General features: G+C 40.8%; 1 protein-coding gene across 2 annotated transcripts; it reads right to left on the minus strand.

Annotated features, from left to right (window-relative positions):
* Positions 1-9: 9 nt before the first annotated feature.
* On the minus strand, positions 10-25,269 carry ptpdc1a (protein tyrosine phosphatase domain containing 1a). 2 transcript variants are annotated; one of them, XM_054785366.1, is made up of 10 exons: positions 24,934-25,269; positions 21,166-21,261; positions 19,539-19,710; positions 19,311-19,391; positions 15,794-15,912; positions 14,693-14,830; positions 10,050-11,107; positions 5,223-5,405; positions 3,503-3,613; positions 10-2,188 (listed from the first exon to the last, which is right to left on the minus strand). In XM_054785366.1, the coding sequence occupies exons 1-10, from the start codon at positions 25,040-25,042 to the stop codon at positions 2,069-2,071; spliced, it is 2,187 nt and encodes a 728-aa protein (XP_054641341.1). In that variant the 5' UTR covers positions 25,043-25,269; the 3' UTR covers positions 10-2,068. The 2 variants fall into 2 exon arrangements, with proteins under 2 accessions (XP_054641341.1, XP_054641342.1); XM_054785367.1 differs by lacking the exons at positions 10-2,188; positions 3,503-3,613 and adding an exon at positions 5,516-5,609 and having other exon boundaries at positions 5,260-5,405.
* Positions 25,270-25,491: the final 222 nt, after the last annotated feature.

Raw genomic sequence — 25,491 nt, forward strand, 5'->3', positions numbered from 1 at the left:
TGGGTCTTTTCTGAGCTATTACAGTACTAGTATACTATACAGTAAGACAATACTATCATGTTGTTGACAGGTAGACTGCAAAAGAAAAGTTCCACACTTTGAGCGTTTATTTCATTCATATTTGAATCCATAAGAAGCTGCCTGACGAAAGTACAAATATTGTTTGAAAATGACACAAATATTGTCTTGTGTCAGTGAAATAATAAAGACTTGTTGTACATTGGCCATGTGGCTACAGTGTATTACATCTTGTACATGATGAGGATTCTCACCACACACAAATGAGCACAATCAAGCAGAGCCATACACAAAATCAGCAGGACGTGGCAGTGGTAGTTTTACTCAAGCATGACAAAAATATGGAGGCAGGCGTTTTTTGCTGCACAAACGTTAAGGACAGAAAAACAGGAGTGGAAAAGAAAACAATTTGCATGGCTTCTGCAACCACTTAAGAAGTCAGCTTTGCAATTTGATTCATGTTTGACATTTTCGCCTTTCAAATCACATGGGAACAGATAGTCCCTCTTCAGTACTTCTTCTCAAGGGGCAATACTAAAGAAAGGTAGTAGTCGGTGTACACGGCAACACAAGCCAGTACTTTTACCTGTATCTGTTCACCGAACATGCAACACCATCTGTCCTATTCCTGTTCCTGCATAATCACGATTCACCATTGGAGACACTGCAAATTCAGGGATTTTAAAAATTAAAACATTTTTATTTGTGGGAGAACCTGCCATTTTGTGCTTCTAATCTCCATAATTAGGCTGTGTGTTGGTAGAAGGAGCCATCTCATTTGTGCTACAATGGAACTGTGTTGTGCATTAAAGGTGTAAATTTGAAGCTAATTCATTACAAATCGATGTTATGTTGTATTAGCGGGGCTGTACTTTGGTACAGCTTGAGCTGCACCTTCAGTGGTCAGAGGCAAACCACAACATGTTCTTTCTATGCATGCACCTCACTTGCAGTGCAATGAAAAGTAACACATGCGCAACACACAATGTAACTGTACCACATGGACTATTCGTGTATCGAAACAGATGCGTACGCGCTAATATACATGCAAAACAACACTGTTTTATAATAATTTACGAACCGCAAGGTGGCCTAGTGGTTAGAATGTTGGCCATACAGTCAGGAGATTAGGAAGATCTGCGTTCGAATCTCCGTTGGGCATTTCTGTGTGGAGTTTGCATGTTCTGCCCGTGCGAGGGTTTTCTCCGGGTACTCCGGTTTCCTCCCACATTCCAAAAACATCCATGTTAGGTTAACTGTAGACTCTAAATTGTCCATAGTCATGAATGTGAGTGTGAATGTTTGTTTGTCTATATGTGCCCTGTGATTGACTGGCGACCAGTCCAGGGTGTACCCCACCTCTCGATAGATGGATGGAACCGCGAGGCATGCTAGGAAGCCCATGCACACACTTCCGAAACAGGAAGAGACCCAGCATGCGTTGCAGGTTATAAATGAGTGTAAAATAGTATTGTTTCGTATGTACTGTATATTAGTGTTGATTTTGATACCCACATAGTCAGTGTGGTGCAGTTATTGTGTGTTCCTCATGTGTTACCAGTTGTGTTTTTTTGGTTGCATCGTGAGTGAGGGAGGCATTTGGAATGATGAGCTCCTGTTGGTGTAAAGGTGTAAATTCTACTGTATTACTATGGTATCTACTGCGAGGACCTGAGCATCCGCCTAGGACACATATATGGCGAAGGCCGAAGTGTGGTACTTATGTAACTGTGATGTTTATCCCTTGAGAAGACGTGCTAACATACAGTGTGTTGGGTTAAATATGAGCACTAGAAAAAGCTTTCTAAGCTGGTGTAACATTTAACAACAACATGACATTAGACAACAAGCAAGAAAAAGCATCCGGTGGGCAGACAACCTGAGAACCTGAGTGGCACATGATGGTAAAATATGGCAGTGCGTCAAAAGAGTCTAGTAAGAGCTTCAAACAATATGGAATGCAACATTCCAAGTCAGCCAACATTGGCCTAGCAGTATTTGGTTAACAAAAAGCTGTTTTTAACCCTGCTGGTGAGTCGTCATCATCTGATTAGGAGGTACCATTCTCCTTCACTTGCAAAGCTTTGTTTTGCAGATCATGAAGAATACAAGTCAGGATTTCTTTGAGTGTGTTGTATAACCACTGATTCTCCCCTGAAGAAGACTCAATCTTGAGAGGAAAGGAAATGACACCGACACACATTTTCATACTGTTTAATAGGCACAGGCAAGACTCATTCATTTTGGGCCCCTCATGACTCATTTGAAGCACTCCTCCTACAGCAGTGATTCTCAACTGCTGGGTCGGGACCCAAAAGAGGGTAGAAGACAAAGACCCACTTTTGAGTGGGACGCGGATAGCAAGTCAAAAATTAAAAAATATACTTCAGACAATCAGAAGATACATTCTAATTAGGGCTGTCAAAGTTAACACGTCAGTAACAAGTTAACGGAAATTCCCTTTAACGGCACTAATTTTTAAAGCTGAGCTGAAAGCCAAAGCTCTCAATTTATCAATCTATGTTCCTACCTTCAAATATGGTCATGAGCTTTGGGTAGTGACCGAAAGGACAAGATCGTGGGTAAAAGCGGACAAAATTAGTTTTCTCCATAGGGTGGCTGGGCTCTCCCTTATAGACAGGGTGAGAAGCACCGTCATCTGGGAGAAACTCGGGAGTACAAATGCTGCTCCTCCACATTGAGAGGAGTCAGATGAGGTGGCTCGGGCATCTGGTCAGGATGCCTCCCGGACACGTCCCCGGGGAGGTGTTCAGGGTACGTCCAACCAGTATGAGGCCTACAACGGTAACTAAGTCCGTGTCGATCTCGCTGCCACACCGTGTCTTTGTCAACAATCATGTCTTCCATGAAAGTAAAAGCAACCTTAATTCATTTATCCCATTCATTCATCATTCATATGCATTTAGGATAGTTTTCTGCAAGTAAAATTATAATTGTAAAACTATAAACACATGTTTTATGTTAACATTTTTGGCTTTCCGGAACCGATTAATTGGATTTACATTATTTCCTACGGGAAAAATTGATTTGGTTAGAGTATGTTTCGGTTAGAGTTCTGGAACGGACGTTTCTATGATGGTGATATGATGCTTTTTTTTAATAGCTGGCAGAAAAAGATGACATGAAAAGCTTGTAAAATATAATGTTTTAGAAGAAATATCCTGTCATAATTATGTCAGAAGCTTGTTGATGGCTGCAAAAAGTGACTGGTCAAATTGGTTAAGGGACAATTAATATTTATGTACAGGTTTTCAACCTGTATGTATTATTTTGAAGCTGTGCAAACAAAAATAAATTCAAACTTGTGCATCCAATTCTTGTTGTTAAAAAAAACATGAACATGTACGTGTAGAATCATTCTACCCTGGAAAAAGAACTATCTAAAATAAGTCATTGAGAGCCCAAAATGAACATGAGATATATTATGTATATACTGTACCTGGATTAGTGTAAGCATACTCACTTTGGTAAAGGTTTTTATGGTTTGATCTAGAATACTCGTCTCCACTTCTTCAGGCATTGGCAGGAGATGAGCAGCACAGTCGAGAATACACAACAGCGTGAGTCGGTGACCCTACGGGCAGTAACATGCATTTGACGAACATTAAAGATACAGATAATAACTTATTATATTCAAAGATCAAGGGATGTTCTAATGTGATCTTGACATGTATTAGTTCAAATACAGAAAGTACAGTAATACTGCTGCAGGGAATTAATCTATTGTAATGATACCTCTTAGAAACGGCATTAATTGCAGCTCAGTGTGAAGCTTCATAGATTAGACTCCACACCTTCAAACCTGAGGCCATGGTTCTCAGCCAGAAAAGGGTGAACTGCACCCTTCGGGTTCTGAGTGAGGTCTTGCAACAGGTGGAGGTGTTTAAGTATCTTGGGGGTTTTGTCCGTGAGGTAAGGCTGGAGTGTAAGATCGACAGGCGAATCACTGCAGAGTTTGCAGTAATGCGGTCACGGTACCTGATAGTCGTGGTGAAGAGAGAGCTGAGCCAGCAGGTAAAGCTCTAAATTTGCTCCTACTTGATTTGCTCTCGACCACTGCTCCTACACATTGAGAGGAGCCAGTTGAGGTGGCTTGAGTATCTAGTTCAGATGTAGAGCATACCCAGCTGGGAGGAGGTCCCAGAGTAGACCTTCGACACGCTGGAGGGATTATGTCTTGCATCTGGCCTGGGACAGAAGACCAGGAAGTCTAAAGACTACTGCCCCCATGAACCGGACCCGGCTACATGGGAAAAAATGAGTGGATGAATGGATATTTATAATTTAGATAGAGGAACTATGTGTATGTATGTTGTGGGACTGTCTTGGTTGACATGTCTGTTCAACATTGCATGGAAGTCGGGATTGGCAGATCGGGATGGCAGTGCCCCTTTTCAAGAAGGGTGACCAGAGGGTGTGTTCCAACTACAGGGGGATCACAATCCTCAGCCTCCCTGGGGAAGTCTATTCCAGAGTGCTGGAGAGAAGGGTACGACCTCAGGAACAGGAGATGCAATGTGGCTTTGGTCGTGATTGCGGAACACTGGACCAGCTCTACACCCTTGCAAGGGTGATGGAGGGTTCACGGGCGTTTGCCCAACCAATCCACAGGTGCTTTGTGGACTTGGAAAACGCATTCAACCGTGTCCCTCGTGGTGTCCTGGGGTGCTCCGCAAGTACGGGGTTGGCACGTAGTAGCGTGCCATTCGGTTCTGGTACAACTGGAGCAGGAGCCTTGTTCGCATTGCCAGCAGTAAGTACAGCCTGTTCCCAAAGAACGTTGGCCTCCGCCAAGGCTGCTCTTTATCACCAATTCTCTTCAAAATTTTTATGGACAGAATTTCTAGGTGCAGCCAAAGTCTTTAGGGTGTCAAGTTTGGGGGCCTTAGGATATTTGCAGATGATGTGGTCCTTAAATAATATATAACTTCTTAGCATGTCTACGTGTTGCTTTACAAAATATCAAAGTGGCCCTTGTATCCTTTCATTTTTCAGCATGTGGGCCTCGCTGGAAAAAGTTGGGACACCCCAAGTCGTGAAAGGAAGAGCACAAAAGAAGCAGGAAATGGCCTGCTGACATGTGGGCGGATGAACATGATTCTTCCTCCACTTCTGATAACAGCTCAACTTTGGTGGAGAACATTGAAACGAACAAGAAGCAGAAGCAGAACAACCAAAGCTACCTTTTCCAGAGAGTCTAGTGCCCTCTGTGGGTTTACGTTCTCAGTCAGAGATTTGACATTTTCGCTGCTGATGACAGGCTCCCTCAACTGTTCCAGCCAGGACCACATGAGACTGGACAGTACCAGCGGATCTCTCTCCATGCACAGCCTCTCCCAAGCCCCCTCTTTGGAGTTCAACTCTGTCTGTCAACCACAAACAAAAAAACAAATATGACATGGTACATATGATACACTAAACAAACACACTGGGGTGGTGGGGCATGGCTCAGGTGGTAGAGTGATTGTGTTCCAACCTGAAGGTTGCGGGTTCCTCCATCTTCCCGTGACTATGTCGAATTATCCTTGGGCAAGATATTGATGTTGCTTCAGTTGCTCCTGATGCTGCATCTTTAGTAGGTAAATGTGGTACTTTATTAGGGTTGTCCGATAATATCGGTGGGCCCATATTATTGGCCCGATATTGGCATAAAAATGTAATATCGGTTGATATCGGTGTCAGGTTTTTCCCCATAATGAAAACCGATAAGAAAAAACTGCTGTATATAGGCCTATGGGCTCCCGTACTTGCCGTCATCAAGGCATCCAGCAGGGCCAATACATGGAAATACTTCGTCACGTCCTTTGTTACAGTCACAACTTGATTGGATATGTTGAAATCACGGGCATGGGTGTGCTGGCGCCGAGAGCACGGACGTTAGCTAACTCATTAGCTTGTAGCGGCGCCAGCACGGTCTCGTCACTGTTGTCAGTCGACCAAACGTGGAAATGCGATTCACAACGAGACAGGAGTCGAGGTAGGTGGCACCAATCAGTTTACTCTCCACTCAACTCAACAACAAGCAACAATTCATTAGCAACAGCTAAGTGGCTACAGCCATTAGCTACAACCTCAACACTCAGAAACTGAAGTACACTTGATATATACTTTATTAATCTCCAAGAGAAATGTCTAAAACAATACTGTGGGTCACCAAAATGTGTTAATTCCATGACAGGAGATATGTGATGGTACACATGTCGGTATTGGTTGATATCGGAATCGGAAATTGAGAGTTGGACACTATCGGCATATCGGACATTCCTAGTATTAATAACCGGTACTGGTATATAATATCAGATGTTAACACTTGTGTTACTGGCAACAACATTGCACAATCTACGGAGATCTAACGTAAAAGTTGCATCAAAAACCCGCTTTTGTAAAGATAATCCATTTTGTCATAGAGGTTATTAATTATTCTGATTCTCTCGTGCAGCCACATGAGGTGACAACAATTTTACAACAGCAGTGACAACAGCCCTCACTGTGATGCATGTATATGATGATAAAGAAGCACAGTGGTAAACTCTTCTATTTTCAAGGTACTCAAACCGCCATGACACTGTTACCTCAGTCACCCACTGCTGACGCAGCATAAGGAGCCACTGGTACTGATACTTCAACATGGTCACGAAGATCGAGCCACCAACCACCGTTATGATTCCACCATTATATTGGATCTCATTAGTGTGGGAAAGTCATCATGCTGTGGATTTTCAGTGTATGTGGGGAAAGTACCAGTATCATTAAGTGTCGTATAAAGTGGGCAAAATAAGTATTTGATCCCATACTGATCATGTGAGTTTACCCCTGACAAAGATATGAACAGTTCAACATTTTTATGCTTTATTTTAACAGAGCACTTGTCACATAACTTCCCTCTCTTCCATTCACACCTCTCCACCACCATGGGCAAGACCAACGTGCTTACCTCAAGACCGTAGACCTCCACAAGACTGGAATGGACTACAAGAGCATGAAGAAGAAGCTTGACAAAAGAAAGCAAGCACTATTGCTTCAATCGTTGATAAATGGAAGAAATCCAAGATAAGTCAATCACCCTCTCTCTGGAGCTCCATGAAAGATATCAACTGGTGGGGTAAGAATGACTGGGAGAAAGGTAAGGGAGCAGCCCACTATGACAAGAGAGGAGCTGGATGATGATATCAAAGGAGTTGGGAGCATAGTCAGTAAGAAAAGCATTAATAACACACTTTGCTGTCATGGATTGACATCCTGCATTGCCCAGAAGGTCCCCTGGCTCAAAAGGACACATGTACAGACTCGTCTGAACCTAAAAGTCTTGGGTAGGTTGTGATGTGCTCACATGACACAAAAATGGAGCACTTTGCATGCATCAAGTGGACTTGAAAGATGGTGAACATGAGTCCAACAACAGCATCCCTACTGTTACACATGAAGGTGGAAACATTCTCTGAGCAAAATCCCTCCTGAGATGTGTGAAACCCTGATGAGCAACTACACGAAACATCTGATCTCTGTTCTTGCCAACAAGACTTTCTCCACCATTTACATAAAAATGATGTAGTCGTCTCTTGCCACTTCATGGTTTGAACATCACTCCCTCAGTCTATCGCAGTTTTTCAAAAATTAACCAATTAATAAATGCTCACTGTTTGTGGATGACTATGGCCTATTATTAGTCAAAAAATGATGAAAGACAAGTCATATTTAGTACTCTGGTCACTAGGCGTCAGTAATGTTACACTGATGAGACATTACCTTAGATTACATTACCTTAACACAGCATGTAGTCAGCCATGGCATGTCCGACATTGATAAGAGTGAAAAAAAGTTCTCCTGCCATTCCGTGTGGAAGTGGTAAGTTTTTGGCTTCTTACTTTGTCCTTCTTCCCCATTCCGTTTGAAAGACTTTAAGTTTAGAATAAATAAATTGGACGCTAACTAGTTATCTCATTAACTTGCCATGCTTAAAGCGGTACCTGCCGTGATTCTAGAGCTTGCACATTACAGTTGAGCAATGTGGTGTAAACAAAGAATGGTAAAAGTGCCTATAGGAGGATTATTTCATGTGTATAGGGTTCTAATAATGTTGAAACCCATATTTAGAAGGTCATAAACACATTTTCTATGCTCAAACTATGAAAATATTCAATTTATTAAAACTATACTACTTCACAGAAATTCACTTATCTCAGTCAGGTCTGGAACCAATCAACCGAGATAAACGAGGGACGACTGTACTGTTCATATCTTTGTATGGGTAAGTTTACAAAATCAGCAGGGGGCGAAATACAGACTGATCAAAATCTTAAGACCAGTTGAAAAATTGCTAGAATTTGCATTTTGCATTGGATCTTAATGAGGTTTTAAGTAGAGCTACAATATGCAAAAACAAGAAGGGAGAGTGAGACAAAAAGCACTTTGAAAAAGTAATTTATTGAAAACAACAACTAAACTGAAATAGGCTGTTTATCAGCTGATCAAAACTTTAAGACCATCGCTCAAAAAATGACAAAAAACTCCAAACCAGAACAACAAATTTTCTCAGTAGGACTCAGTAATGAGTAGCTCCACCATTCTTGTTAATCATTTCAAAAATTCATTTGGGCATGCTTGATGCGAGTGGTGAAGATGGCTTCACGAAGGGCATCAACTGTCTGGAACTGATGGCCATTTTTATAAACTTCCCTTGCCATCCATCCCCAAATGTTCTCCATGGGATTTAAATGAGGGGAACATGCAGGATGGTCCAAAAGAGTGATGTTATTCTCCCTGAAGAAGTCCTTGGTCAAGCGAACATTGTGAACTGCAGCGTTGTCCTGTTGAAAAAGCCAGCTGTTACCACACAGACGAGGGCCCTCAGTCATGAGGGATGCCCGCTGCAACATCTGCACGTAAGCATCCACCGTTTGACCACCCCGCACCACCTGAAGCTCCAGTGTTCCACTGAATGAAAAAGCACCGCAGATCATGATGGACCCCCCTCCACTGTGTCGGGTAGAAAACATCTCAGGTGGGATCTCCTTGTCATGCCAGTAACGTTGGAAGCCATCTGGACCGTCAAGGTTACATTTTTTCTTATCAGAGAATAAAACTTTTTTTCACCTTTCAATGTCCCATGTTTGACGCTCCCTGGCAAAGTCTAGACGGGCAGTTTTGTGGCGTTGAAGGAGACGAGGTGAATTTAAAAAAAAATTTTTTTTAACCCTTTTCCCGCAGATGCCGTCTGATGGTTATTGCGCTGCAGTCGGCACCACTAAGGGCCTTAATTTGGGTGGAAGACCACCCTGTGTCTTGATGGACAGTCAATGGGATCCTCCGGCTCAGCGCAGGTGTGATATTTTTGGGTCTACCACTTTTTAGTTCCATAATGCTCAGGATCTTTAAAAATTTTTAGAATGACTGATTTACTGCACCCAACCTCAGCAGCAATGGCACGCTGCGACAGGCCTTGCTTATGCAGCTCGACAATTCGACCATGTTCAAAAAGAGAAAGCTTCTTAGCTTTAGCGATCAGGAGGGCTTGGCAGTGTGAATGCCTGACAGAAAATGAAAATTTTGAGCAGATTTTGGCTTTATAGCCTGTGGTCTTAAAACGTTTTATCAGGTGATAAACAACCTATTTCAGTTTTTTTGTTTTTGTTTAAATTACAAGTTCCAAATGTTTTGTCTCACTCCCCCCTTCTTGCTTTTGCATATTGTAGCTGTACTTAAAACCTCATTAAGATCCAAAATAGCCATTTTTCAACTGGTCTTAAGATTTTGATCAGGAGTGTACTTACTTTCCCCAGAGTACAGTATATGAATTACACTTTAAGTTGTGAGTTACAATTAGTTAACGTGCTGTTCCTTTCCTGCAAACTCCATCCTTCTTCAGTGAAGCTGCAAGCATTTGGCAATTAACTTGCTAAGACTGTGTTGCTAAGACTGACAACCATTGAGGAGGCATTATCAAGTAGTACTGATTATTTCATTAGACCCATGTCAGATCTTTTGGAAATTGTACTTTTGTGGCATCTTACCTGCCACATTGTGACCTTGGCAGTGACATCCTTGTCTGTCTGGTCCATGGCCAGGGCTTTGGCCACTTGGAGGGTTCTGTTCTCCGGGGACAGCTCAGAATGGAGAGTAGGTACAGGAAGCACAGAGTTATCCTCATCATTCGCTGGGACATGCATTTCCTGCAACTCTCGACTGTCCACCATTTTGGTTGGCAAAACTGGCAGTGTGGTGTAACAGTGAGCTTTCATTTCCTGTTTAGACAATGCTAAAGACAAACCAGGATCCCCCATGCTAAGAATTGTTTTCACAAACGGGCATCCGGTTTCAATAATGCTTGTAGCAATGTCCTGAGGATGAAATGAAGAGGCTGTGAGGCTGCTGTGTGAAAGGGAATGTTTGTTTAGACAGTGAACTGGTCGTGTGCTGCTCTTGTAACTTGCCAAATCCTGCTGACGTGGTTCCAGTTTGTAAAGGACAGAATCACTGTAACTGAGGTTCTTATTGTTGGACAGAGAGGATCTCAGAGGGGTTGCTGCATTCTGCCTCCAAAGTGGGTCAAGCTCATTATCACTGATGAGAGGTTGATCTTGAGCAGGTGTGGTCTGCATCGGACTAAAAGGATTGGATGAGCAAGGAGGCACCGGGATGCCTTTCCCTCTCAGCTCCTTCCCAAGCTGCTGAAGGGCCTGTTGGGATACAGTCTTCTCCACCTCAGCGGTGAGGTCGGGGATGTCCAGCCACTCTTCTTCAATCACCACTTGTCGGTTGGCGGCAATGTCAACAAGGCGTCGGCAAACCAGCTGGACCAACTTGGGCACATTCTTCATCTGCCGTGCTTCATAGCCATGCAGCAGATGACGCTGCCTGGTTAGGTATTGGGACAAAGTGACAGCGCCGGTTTTGGGTTCCACACAGGAAAAGACGTTTCTGAGAGGAACCAGGAACTGGGCAAACTCCCTGACGCACAGCAGCTGGCCTCTGGTCTGAATAGAATTGGGCCTCTTGGCTCGCACAAACAAGATGGCTTGGTCAGCGTTCATCCGAGATGTGAAGACCAAGTAACAAGCCAATAACACACCTCCAGAGAGACAAAAGCAAAAACAAATATTCAATTGAAACAAAAGTTGGGTCAGACAATATATGATAAGCACAAACAAAATTCATCATGTTAGATAACACATAAGGGTGTAATGGTACATGTATTCGTCGTCGGAATTTTCTCTCTCAGAAAAGATACTTCTACCGGCTCACCACAAGGTTGTGTGCTGTCTCCCATGTTGTCACGAGATCAAAACATGACAAGATTTCTCATTCAGAAAAAAAAAAAACAGTCTTGCAAAAATAAATTGCTGAGTGATTCAGTTCGGAGACTGTAGCTCAGGGGTCACCAACGTTTTTCCTTGTGAGAGCTACTTTTACAAAATGAAAATGGCCAAGAGCTACTCATTTTTGTAACATTTATTTTCAGAGCTTATTTTAAACCCAAACAAAGCGAATATGCTTGTTTTACCAAAACATTAACAAAATGCTGGTGTCCACAATTCACATTTTGTATTTCAGAATGCATTTCTTTCTACTGTTCTTTCATTATTAACTGAAAACCTGAATGAAAAGCAGGCTTGCGGGCACCTCATGTGGTCGTGGGGGGCTACCTGGTGCCCGCAGGCACCACGTTGGTGACCCCTGCTGTTAGCTGTTAGCTTTAGCCATGCATCGCTGATTAATTAACAAGCTTAATCATGATAAGACGCTAACTTTGGATCTCTCTATTGTTTCAGTCATTTTTATTGGCTACACAGTGCTCCCTAGGATGTGTAACCATTGCTACGGGCCCAGATTCCCTATGGTCTGGTGCTGCCTGTAACACGTGTGTCCATTTCCAGGAAGAGAGTTCACTCTGTGCATTAGTTTCAGCACCTAAATGAAAATGGTGTGCTTTCACAGACAGTGTAGTTTAATACATCGAAAGAAATGCTGCTCTTTAATACAGTTGAAAAGCCAGCATTTCAAGAAATGCTCCAAATTTTTTCATAGACAGTACAAATTCCCTTTGAGAACGGCAATTCCACAACTTTACAGGATGAAAGATCACATATTAAAGAAAATGTTGCATTATGCTTTATTATTATATATTATCATAACATTAGTGGTTTATTTGATCTCAAAAAATGTTGACAATATCATTTAGCGCAGGGGTCACCAACGTGGTGCCCGCGGGCACCAGGTAGCCCCCCACGACCACATGAGGTGCCCGCAAGCCTGCTTTTCATTCAAGTTTTCAGTTAATAACGAAAGAACAGTAGAAAGAAATGCATTCTGAAATACAAAATGTGAGTTGTGGACACCAGCATTTTGTTAATGTTCTGGTAAAACAAGCATATTCACTTTGTTTGGGTTTAAAATAAGCTCTGAAAATAAATGTTACAAAAATGAGTAGCTCTTGGCCATTTTCATTTGGTAAAAGCAGCTCTCACAAGGAAAAACCTTAGTGACCCCTGATTTAGCGTCAATTTGTGGTACAGTAATCATTACAAAACGCAGCTGCAAAGTTTTGTGACTTGGTTAAATAAGTTTGTTTGTCCCGTCATATTTTTTCATTGTACTTTTGTTAAAATTAATGTTAAAATCTTGTCTCGTCTTTGTTGTACCCAATCTCTTACATCGTCTTGTCTCACGAGTTGGGTGTGTTTTGACACCCCTCGTTAGAGCTCTTATTATGTTCTGTGTTTGGTGTTTTTTTTTTTTTTTACCCCTGTCCTGTCCAGCCTTTAAAGCAGATAGAATTGTAGATCTAAATGCCGTCAAGTGCTCAACAGATTTACTCTGCCAGGGAGAAGTGTGACATACACTTCCCCTGTCATACAAAATTTATTCGACCTTGATGCTTGTTATAAAGCATTTATTTATTTGTGTGTGTGTGTGTGTTTGGACTTTGTGTTGTTGCTGTTTTCTGTGCATTCATTGTGTTTCTGTATGCTGACACAACCTGAGTGCTGAGTAGGGGCGTGGCAAGGAGATGTTTCTGTACCTTCTCTGGCAAATAACCAATGTTTCTGTTTTGCCTTGACATCCTCCATGTCTCCTTTGGCCTACTGCCTTTCTGTTGTGCTAGCATCCTGCTTTCTCGGACTCTCAAGCCTTTTTGCTTCGCCATTAGTTTTGGTAAACCTTTTTACTAGGGTTGTGCTACGCCTTGGGTTTGAACCGTTTGAACCTCAATTTTGGGTGTACCTTTTCCCAGACACAGTATTACGCGTTATGTTGGACCTTGATTTTTTTTGTCTCTGAGACCTCAAAGAATTTGTTTTTTGTTGGACACATCGCTGCGTCGCATCTTGGGTTCCTATCTGCACCAAACATAACACGTATGACAACAAGAAAATCATTACATAATCAGATGATTCAGTCATCATCAGTCTGCTAAATGAGGATGAAACCATTCACGGCCCAATCATTGATGATTTTATGGTGGTTTTACCCCCAGTTCAATATATCGCAAACAAAGGACGTGATCATTGATTTTATGAAAAAAACACACATGATGAAACCACTGTAATTATATATTAAGCCATTGAATATGTGCAAAATTCCAAATACCTTGGGACCATAATTGATGAAAAAGTGAGATTTGAAGCTAATTGTGATGCAGTTTGTATAGGAAGGCTCACCACCATTTGCATTGCCTGAGAAAACTGTCTTATTTTAATTAATTTTAATGTCAACACAGCCATTATGACCATGTTTTATCGCACTTTTATACAGTCTTCTCTGTCCTTCTCTCTGGTCTCTTGGTTCAGTCATGTATAACACACAGAAATTCTGTGAAACAAAGTGTTCAACTGTCAAGCCAACTAATTGGTGAGTCTTAGCTGTTTCCATCCTCCCTGTATATTAAACAGGTACAGCGGATACCTTCGTTTTAAATTATGTTTCTCATCACGACACATCTTCTTCAGCTTCTCCCCTAAGGAAGGAGGTTTTTAGTACCACGAAGCAAGACAAAAGAGTATAGGTGCAGCCTTGTCCAAGCTGCCATAACAGAACTGGACAAACTATTGACACATCCATTTATTTATTTGTATAATTGTATTATTTTATTTATTGTATTGTATTTCGACTTTCTCCAACATTGTCTGATTGTGATTTCATATTCTGGCCTTGTGTGAGGGAATCTTTGAGTACACATATGTAATCCCATCCAAAGGTTTTTTTTTCATATTTATGTATGAAAAAAAAAGTCCAGTATGCTAATGGGTGTCCTGATTTTGCTGGCTGCAAAAGACGTTTACCTTCAGGTACCAATAAAGTAAGCTTTTGACCTTTTCTCGGTGCAGAACATTCGGTTTGGTACAGAGGTGTACTAATTTCCCACATGGTACACATTAAAAGTGAGGGACAGGAAGTGTTTGTTGCATTTTATGTCTGCTCGGTTAACAAATACAGTGCAGCCCAGTTTTTGGCTACCAGGAGTCATGGCTAGTGATGGTGCCTGGGACTATTAATACTACACTTCAACCAAAAAGCAACTTTACCACAAATATAATATAAATACAAATATTCACACGGTTCAAACTCTTACTGTTGCGCCTGTCATGTACCGTTACACCCAAGAAGTGGAGAAATGCAGGTACGAAATCTTTGGTTCATAATTGAATTTACAAACCTGTTCTCCCAAGACCGGCATGGCAGTGAACAGCAATTTTCCCCTCTTGGATAGCAAATGACATGACCTTTACCATATCAAGAACTGTTGTCAGAGATGCAACACCATAGTCCTTCCACCCAAAGTTGTAGTAATAAACTGAAACATAAAAACACAAAATAATGCAATTATGAACTTATGGTACACCTTTTTTAGTGTTTTGCACATAGCACAAAACACTGGGGGTGTCACAAGATCTCGCAAGATTAAAACGTGACATGATTTCTTGTTCAGGAAAAAACTCGTGGGTAACAGGCCTGGGATGATAATTAATTGATCACACAATAAAAGAAAATGAACTCCAAATAATTTTGCCGGCTTTAATACAGTATATTGCCACGAGCACGCGTGTCTTGTTTTCCTCATCTTTCACCTCCAAACAGGCAGGAAGAGGGTTAACTCTGTGTATTGGTTTCAGAACAAGTGCAACGGCATGAACGGAGTGAGCCATTTTGTCAGTCATACAGTCTCTTTGTCTTGATGGGTGGAGGCGGGGTCACTAGCATACACAGAGTGCAGAAGAGTGTAACGTAGTACAAATTAAGTTAGTAGATTGCAATATATTGTCATATTTTTTATTTTTTTATTGTACTTGCCTTAAAAGTAATGTTAAAATGTCGTTGCGGTGACCCAATCTCGTGACACCCCTACAAAACACCACAAACAGTGTAAACAAGCTGACCACCTAACGCAGGGGTGTCCGGGTTGCATCTGTAGCCTGCAGCTCAATTTTTTTTGGCTCGCTGCACATTCTAGAAATTAAATTAAAACAACAAAAAGCCAACACCAGCTATAATGTGAAAAAAAGGTCTCATAATAGGTTTTAATACAAAATATGCTTTGTCACCTATAACACCAAAGTTTTGTCTTTAAATAAATATAAAAATCTTTTTTTTTTTTTTTAGCCTTTTTACGAAATATACAAATTTGGCTTTTCCATATGCTTCCATATGTTTGGACACCCATGACCTAACATGTCGGGTAAATTTAAAAAAGCAGTGTATTCCAAATGATAGCATAGCTCATAAAATAAAGAATAGACTAAGGCAGATGGAGACTCACTGCCTGCTTCCATGAAGGTTTCAGGTCGGTAAGTGAAACCACTCTCCTGCTCCAGTGGATTGCCACAGCTGGAATGCTCTCCGGGCCGCTGCAGGTTGATGACAGTCTTCACATCACACCTGAGCAGAAAAATTTGTCCAAATTAGTTGATTACGTATGCCGCCAGGGAAACCCAGAAATATTTTGCTGCATATACACTAATCTCACTATCAGAATATAATTGCACAACATACAGTATATACACATGTATTACAACTCGTAAAACATTAGCAACTCTCCAGTTGTACTGCAGTATGTGACCAAGGTGACTGTTGCTTTTTTTTTTGGGTTATTTTAAATATAGTGTGACATACTGGTGATTGGCGACTGGAGCAGTGTTTTATTTTGGAGACTTGGAAGTTCTTATTCTTTGCAAGTTTATCAAAATGTTCACAGCATGTATTATTGCCGTTGTAGTAAAATAAGTGTCCCTCTAGATTTAGTAAGTTTACCCCCTTACAAAGATACAAAATGAATTTTAGCTTTACTTTAACTGAGAGAGACTGAGACTCTATAAGAACAAAGCTACCATCAAAATTATGTATTGTATAGATGCTCCGATCAGGCTTTTATGCTGCCGATCATCCAGGACTGAAATCGTCCGATACCGATCTAATGCATTAATTATACATTTTTCAATTTATTTAGGAGTGGTATTGGCCAGGGGTGCTGTATAAAAGGGAACGGTCTGGACACTTCCAAGGTCCCTTGACTGACGGGAGCCCAAAATATAGGTACTGTAATTACTAATAAAAATTACTAATTAGTTACAAAGGGAGGGGATTTTTTTTTCATGGCACCCATAATTCCTGGCTGCACACCTGTTGCTGGTTATATGACGTACAACCTTAATGTAGACAAAATATTTTATTTACTTTTTGAAGAGAACATTTATCACTTCAGAAACTTTCAGATGATGACACGCCTTCTTTAAGGAGACGTTGGATGTGAGAGTGTATTGGTGGAGCTCTAAGCAGGACTTCCAGGTACGTGAGAGAGCACTTGGCGAACCCCGTGTCTTCCACCGCTGAGAAAGGCTGGTCATCTCGTCCGATGAATTCAGTTATTTTTCTGGTTATTAGCTTAGCCTTGCGTGGTACTCCCGCAAAATAGTTTTCGTGGCATGTGTTGGCAGTTACGTTACACACGGCAGACGTGATGGTTTTTGTTTCGAAGGAAAGCGGGATGACGACGCTGCCCAAGATGTTAGACACTCCACTGGAAAGGATCGTTGCGGTCTGCAATAGTACTAGCCACAGGTGATCGGCCTTGAAAAGGCATTTATCGGCATATGCCGATCACATGATCTTTCACAGAAATCGGCCGATACTGATCGCTGGCCGATCGATCCCTAAATGTATTGTTCGTATCTTTGTAAGAGGTTAAACTTACAAAATCAGCAGGGGATCAATTACTTATTTTCTACGCTAAGCACGTAGGAAGGAATTGCTGCTGCAACTATTATTGTACTGTCGTCCCTCGTTTATGGCGATTAATTGGTTCCAAACTCAACCGTGGTCAGTGAATTTCCGTGAAGTCGGATTCATTATTAATAAATTGAATATTTTCGTAGCTATGGCAAAAAACCTGTTTATGACCTTCTAAATATGTTTTTTAACATTATCAGAGCCCTCCAGACATGAAACAATACCCACACAGTCACCTTTACACTCCTATTACCCAATATACAGTACAGGCCAAAAGTTTGAACACACTTTGTCATGCGATGTGTTTTCTTTATTTTCATGACTATCTACATTGTAGATTGTCAAAACTATGAATGAACACATGTGGAATTATGTAAGTAACAAAAACTGTGAAATAACTCTAAATACACTAAGTCCCCAACTAACGAACACAATTGGTTCCAGACGACCGTTCGCAAGTCGATTTGTTCGTAAGTCCAATAAAAGGTAATATTACCAATGATACAGGTACTACATGTACGTGTATACATATACAGTATATGTATGTATGTATGTAAATATGAGTTTGGATGCAGTAGTAATATTAAACGAGGATAATTAATGAAAAAAACAATAATAAAAATGATATAATAATACGTAATGATAAATGTTATTTACCTTTGAAGAGGAGTGGCCGAGTATACGTTGTGGTGGAGTTGGAGGAGTTATTGAAAAAAAGGACAAATCGTCGTCGTCATTAGACTCTTCTAAAAGAGTAGTGTTCTGTGGGTGGTGTAGAATTAAGCAGGCTTATTAACTCGTCAATAAACTTTAATCACACGCTCTGTCCGAGTTGTACAATTTAGCTTTTCATTTAGCTTTATCTCCCCAGTCTAACTCTTCCTCTGTGGGTCTCATTAGCTCAAATGGCTTCCTCTGTTGGTCCCATTAGCAGTGTCACAGTGCTCTCTACTGGTCAAGCATGTACAGTAGCAGTATAAATACTGATTGAGCGACTACAAGGCAAAATAAAATAAAATATAGACCAGTCGGCTTGTGTTCGTATCCGCAAATGTTCGCTAGTCGGGTGTTCATAAGTTGGGGAACTAGTGTATATCTTATATTTTAGACATACAGTATATTTGATGTTTTATCTTTTTTTTTGATAGCGCTGCAATCCGTTGGTGTCTCAATGAGCTTCATGAGGTAGTCAACTGAAATTGTTTTCACTTCACAGGTGTGCCTTGTTAGGGTCACTTTGTGGAATTTCTTGCCTTATTAATGGGGCGGGGCCCATTGGGTTCTATTGTGTGTTTCCAAACTTTTGGCCTGTATTGTAGTTGACACAATAAGAGAAAATAAGACATATTAGATATAATTAAGATACGTGGACTAACATGTTAGCAGTCCCTTGTTGTTTTTTTTTTGACAGCGTACTTCCAGCAGTGGCTATCGTTTCATTGTATTGTAATGGCAGCTTCAAATGGCTTTACACTCACATTACAAAATACAGTAGACATAATAGGAGTAAATAAGCCATTTAAGACGTAAACAAAACTCCTGTACATGTACAGTATGTCACAGTAAATGTGTTCCCAGGCAGAACCTTAATGGCAACCAGACAGATGTGTAGAGGAGAGGTGATGTCGGATGTTCAGAGTTGAGTTTAGCGTGTTGTGGGTTATGGCCCAAACAGTAGCCCGTGTTATTATTATGATTATTATGTTATTATTAATTGAATAATAATTTAAAACTTCTGGAGATCACGTCGGGCCCTTGTCTCACCGAACACCGACACCTAGTGGTCTGCTTCTGCTTTGTATTTGTATTTTAGTTCAAATGCTTAATTTAGGCCAAGAATAAGTATAATTTGCTTAAATATGCACTTTTTTTTTTTTAACTAATAATAGGGCGTATTCAACCGCGAAACAGCTAGCTAGCATTTATTAATTACTGTGAGTGAGGGTGCGATGTTCGAACCGCGATTTAGCAAGAGACGACTGTATATGCTTTTTCCATACAGCATCATAAAAAATGGAGGCAACCCACATAGATAAAAAATCAAACTGTACCTTTGAAACTGTTCAATGATATTATATTTCTCTATAATCTCAGAGGAAGGCCTTGCCATAGCAAGCAAGTTGTCTGTGACCCTGCAAAAAAAGGGCATGAAAAATAAGTTGAAGGATCTCAAAACACCTTGCAAAGAAACAGGAAGCGATGTCACTAAATAACACAAAGGATGTTACTGAACAATTCTTTAGCATACAGTAGCATAGAGTCAGCGACACCAAACATACCAGGATGAGTACAATCCTTTAATGGCTTGCTCCTCATCACTCCAACGAGATGGGTTTTCATATTTACATGCTTTCCCTCCACAAGCCATGGAGCACTGCATGTGACTTGGGATGACGTATCTCAGAGTCTCCCCCATTTTTGTATACTTTGCAGTTGGGATCCTAACATTAGCTGAGGAAAGGAAAGGCACAAGCATCATAAAACACTACTGGAATTCTAATTTGACCTTGCACAATTCAAATAATGGCCTGGAATTAGAAGACACGACAACCTACTCTTTTGCTAGAAGCCAGTTGGCTTTGCTGTGTGGGTGTGTGCATGTGCACATGTGAGTGTCAATGCTTGGATGAATTTGGGTGCAAACTGCTCAACAATGTTTGAAAAACATACATCCAAGGAATAGTCAAAGTCATTGGCAATGAATTCAGTGGTGTAATTCTTGTAGTTGGGCCGCACAGTGGACGAGTGGTTGGCATGTTGGCCACACAGTCAGGAGATCGGGAAGATCTGGGTTTCAATATCGGTTGGGCATCTCTGTGTGGAGTTTGCAAGTTCTGCCCGTGCGTGCGTGGGTTTTCTCCGGGTACTCCGGTTTCCTCCCACATTCCAAAAGCATGCATGTTAGGTTAACTGGCAACTCTAAATTGTCCATAGGTATGAATGTGAGTGTGAATGGTTGTCTATGGTTTGTCTATATGTGCCCTGCGATTGGCTGGCGACCAGTTCAGGGTGTACCCCGCCTCTCACCCAAAGTCAGCTGGCATAGGCTCCAGCATACCCGTGACCCTAGTGAGGATACGCTGAATAGAAGATGGGTGGAATTATTGTAGTTTTTACAACACTATACATACTGTGTTGCATAATATATGGAGGAACCTCGGTTAGCTGCGCCGTGCGAGGATTGAAACAACAATATAAATAGGATCTTCAAGATGAAACACTCTTAATGCACAAAATAATCATCAAACTTATGACTTAATGACTCAATGACTAAACAACTTCATGCTCTGTCCCGTTTCTGTTTACTGTTCTTGCTCCTTGTGTCACGAGGCGTTCAGTTCAGGTGCACTCATAATTGTGTTAGGCGCTAATTGTTTTTCATTTTTATTCACGTACCCCCTACAATAGTTGGTGTACACCTGGGGGTACGCGTACGGCACTTTGGGAGCCTAGGTTCTAGCCAGGTAACAGGAAGAATGTCACATTTAACAAAAATTTGGGCTTATATACCAAAAACATACACAGTAAATTAAAATACTGTATGTATTCCCTCCCCCTTGGAATCATTTGTAATACAAGAATCCCTCACTTATGGTGGTTAACTGGTTCTAGACCCGACCGTGATAAGTGACTTTCCACGAAGTAGGATTCCTTATTCATAAATGGAATATTTTTGTAGTTACTTTCAAAATAAGTGTTAGTGGCAGCCCTTTCCATACACAACTTGTTTACTCTGTAAATTGTTGTACGTTGTACATATTTGCAGCGTGCAGCTTTGCCATTTTCAACCCAAAACCAATTTTCCAAGCAACCCAAAACTCAGTATGTGCATACTGATTACAGTGTTTGTAGGAAAAAAACCAAACAATAGCCAATGAGTCATGTTGTATTGCAGAGCTGTCTTACCTGTTTCCATCTCTGTACTGATCTCAGCACTGTGAACTCCAATCACGGAGCAAGGCAAGTCCCTCAGTATGCTGACGCCGATTGCCATGGCATGGTCTGAAAGGTGTGGAGAAGAACGTCAAAGGCAGCAAGACACAAATTACTTACTGCTGAAAAGGCACTCACAAAGTGTGTACACAAATGAGTGAGCGCTGCTGCTTTCTTGTCCCAGGAGACAGCAGTACCTGTGCAAAGAGTCCTGACTGCTGCACTGCTGGGACCTGCTCGGTATGAGCTTAGCAACACAAGTGGGATCCCCTGAGAAGCAAGGTGCTGAGTTACAAACAAGCATCTCGCAGGTAACTTGAGATGCTTCAAGGTGTCACTGCAACACCTTTGAAAATACTGCACTGTATATTGCTTTAGTAGACTTTAGTACTGTGCAGTACTGTGCAATGGTGGGATTCTGTATGATTCCATAGTAATGTTGGGGATGCTCACATTTCACCAAAGCCCCACATGGCTTTGTCACTTGTGGGCTTGCAGGAGTGACATTCTGCACCTTTGGGGTTCTGTCGCAGTGTGATCCGCTGACAACAGCAGGATCACTGTGCTTGGTCTTTAAATTTTCATGGGGAAAACATGCTTTCCTTACAATGACATCACATATTAACATCAACAAACACTGCTACATGGAGTAAACACCATTACGTGAAACAATTAGTCAGCTAATACTGTTGCTGTGTCCCACTTAAAACAAAAACTATAGCATATATACAGTAATATCAATAAAAAAATACCTGACAAAGAATAAACTGAATTAAAAAGTACACTATTTATTTATATTATATATTCATTAAACATTTTTTACATGTATTTTTTTTATTGTACAAAATATGAATGTTTGCCTACTTGTCAAATCTTTAGGAACACTCTGTAGATCATGAAAAATATACTGTACATACACAAATATTCAAAATCCAGTGTTTCTCATACATTAATTTATTTATTTCTCTATTTGAGGCAGCCTGACAAAAATATTGCTCAAAAAGACTTGATAATACGCCTGTCTACGAATGTTGCTTGCCGTTCCAAATCTGTACAGTAGATGGCATCATAACTCTGCTTGATAACACACCTCATACACACAATTTGGTCACTATATTTAGAAAGTACAGTAATCCCTCGTTTATCATGGTTAATAGGTTCCAAACCTGACCGTGATAAGTGAATTTCCGCCAAGTAGGAATCCTTATATTTCAATGTAATACTTTCATGGTTAGAACCTGTAGAAAACCTGTTTATGACCGCCTACATACAGATTTTAACATCATTGGAGCCCTCCAGACATTAGAAGACACCCCTAGTCACCTTTACACTCATATTACCCAATGTATTAGGAGTGGGGGAAATAATCGATTTTTGAATGCATTGCGATGCAGACATTGATGATTATTAATCGATTCATAAATGTCAATAATTGATGCTGACGGAACAAAAACAACAGAACAAAAAGATGGAAAGCGGAAGCGCCGCCCGGACAGTTTATGTTGGTGCACCTAAGTGCAAAACGCTCCCAGAATGGCTGAGCATAAACTCCGACCCGCATTTGCTGGATTTAAAGCGAGCATCTGGAAGCACTTTGGCTTTCACGTAGTTGAAGGTAAAAATGAGCAGAACAAGAGCCTGACAATATGCAAGCTTTGTCATACAAGCTTAAAATAGTTTGGGAACACAACAAATATGATGAACCACATAGCACCTTTCCACTCGAACCAGGAGGAAAAACCACCATGAAGTTGCTGCCAACCAGAGAACCATCGAGCAGGTGATAACTAATTTCCCAGCCAACTCAAAAAGGCAAAGCGAATCCCAAAGTCAATCGCAAGTTTTATTGCAAAGGATTTGCAGGCGTATTCAGTTGTTGAGAAGCAGGGCTTTCGTGCTTTGTTGTGTAGTTTGGAACCCATATACAATGTCCCATCGCAACGTTATTTGGCTGGCACTGCAACTGTTAATAAGGGCAGCCTAGTTTTTTTGGTTATTCATAGTATACTGACGTCTGCAAGCATTATTCTTGTATGAGAGCCGCTGTTACAGAAATCTATATTTTGAATGAAAGCTGTTTTGGACTTTGCTATACAGCAAAAATACTATTTAGTCAGAGATTCTATGCTCAGGATTTTTGTTTAAATTCAGAAGTCTTGATTATTTATTTGTGAATAATGGCAGATTTTTAATGTTCGTTTACTCAGAATATGCTGAAGTTTGTTAATTTTATACATGCTAAACTTATGCATTAAAAATTAAAAAAATAAAATAAAATAAAAAAGACGCATCAATAATCGTTTTATCATCGCATCGCAGGCCTCTTAATCATCTTAGACATAAATAAGACATAACATAGACTCACATGTTAGCATTGACAGCGTACATCCTGCGGTGGCTATTGTCTTAATGTAAAATTACTGACACCTAGTGACCAGTATAAAATACTACAGTCATGTCACTGTTTGTGGTTAAGGAGAGACCCACGATGCAATTCACCCACTTTATTAAAAGAGTACACATATGCACTGAAGACAGGAGCTGCTGTTGGCCACAACTCAGGCCAGTCACTCACTCTCTCTACACTGCTAATACTCAAACACAGTCAACTATAGCTTGCTGATGTCAAGTTGCTAAATTCTCAATTATATTGAAATTATTCTTGAATATCTTTTTTTTTAACACAGCAAAAATACATTATTCTCTTGAGTTTTCAATGGTTTTCTTTTCAGCGTGGGTTTAATATCTAATCATAATTTGGTAATGTTCTGATACAGGCCATGTATTATTTTATTTTATTTCTAAAAAAACAAACAACAAGCCTTTGGACACCGCTGCTGTAGACCCATAGACTGATGAGCTAGGAGGTGTAAAGAATAATATAGTGCTTGTATAGGTGGTCATTGTGTTCTTTTTCATGGTTATGTATGCAGTCCCATAAATTATCGCACAAAAAGAAAAACATACTGTACATATTGTAGCCGCACGTCGCTACACTGAGAAATAACGTGGTCAAGTTTGTTCTTTTTAGTTAACTTCATTAAGACGTAATGAAGCACACTCTTCTAATAGCGGTGTGCCAACGAAAAGGAAAGTGAAATTGCAAAATGTTCAGAAACCATTATGAAGGATAAAGATGGTATCTTTGAACATGTGAAAGAATATAATCCTATGAAATGGACAGTAATAACCAAGCGGTCTCTCCCTCCCTTGCAATGCCCCTTCCAGTATGCAAGACAACCACAAGGATAAATTAGGGTTTGTTCTCTTTTTATGACTGCTTCATTTAATCTTATTATTGCATTTCATGTCCTGCATGTGTTCTGTGTACAGTGTGAGTGACTTACTGTAGCTGTTCATCTAGCAAAAATCCCACTTAGACTACATCGGAAGTCGTACGTAGATCGAGGACCCCCAGTATATTGTACACATCATAGTACACAAACACAATGCAATATCTACTCATCAATGTCGTTCCATACAGAAAAAAAAAATCACCATTGCAATGCTAGCTGTCCCAGAATTAGCTGCCTCGTGTATAATCATTATTATCCATCCATAAGACATTTAGTCTTGGGTAGACGTTAATAAATATTAAACAGATAGCGTGTTGTGCTTTTTCTTGTCCATGCAAACACATGATGTGCATGAGAGGTGAATGGTGCTGATGCTGCAACTCGATGCCTTGAGGCTAGCGTGTTAGCTCAAGCTAAAGTTGTCGCCGCAATTGCCTCCACTTACCGTATTCGTGTACGTTTTGACTGCGCTTTTCCTGAGCGCTCCTTGCATCTTCCTCGTCCAAGAGTGCGTTATCGCTGCTGTATAACCGATGGGGATGCTCCAGCCACATCCTTTGACTACCAAAGTAACGCTAGCTAGATAAGCTAACCCAGCAGCCAGACATGTTGACAAGCCATGACGCGTCGCGTCACGTCACGTAACACTGTAAACAATGACACAAAGATGCAAATAGTCTCTGATTCAAGTGGATCACAACTTTGTTCTCTTTCACGTGTTTACGGTCAGCGGGGAGGAACAAACAGAGCACGCATACGACTGGCTTTGGGTCTGATTCATTGAAATACTGGAATATACTGACTGTGTGATTTGGGGCACTTTGCGTACTTAGCTTTTGAGTGCATAAGAACACAACTTCCCTCTGGTGGTCTTAGCTGGGAGCGCAAGAACAAATCATTCCAAATGCAGTGAAGTGTGGTCAAAGAAGACCATTTGAAAAATGTGTCCACTCGTCTGTGCTATAATGTTTTTGTGTGATTTTTTTTTTAGTTTTTTTTTTTT

Source organism: Dunckerocampus dactyliophorus, chromosome 8 (genome assembly GCF_027744805.1).
Source record: "Dunckerocampus dactyliophorus isolate RoL2022-P2 chromosome 8, RoL_Ddac_1.1, whole genome shotgun sequence".
NCBI lineage: Eukaryota > Metazoa > Chordata > Actinopteri > Syngnathiformes > Syngnathidae > Dunckerocampus > Dunckerocampus dactyliophorus.

Coding starts and splice junctions, on each gene's coding strand:
- ptpdc1a (XM_054785366.1), bottom strand. CDS start 25,042: ATGTGGCTGGAGCATCCCCATCGGTTATACAGCAGCGATAACGCACTC. Junction 19,711..21,165: donor CAGTACAGAGATGGAAACAG/GTAAGACAGCTC, acceptor TCCTTTCCTCAG/CTAATGTTAGGATCCCAACT. Junction 2,189..3,502: donor CCATAAAAACCTTTACCAAA/GTGAGTATGCTT, acceptor TTTCCTCTCAAG/ATTGAGTCTTCTTCAGGGGA.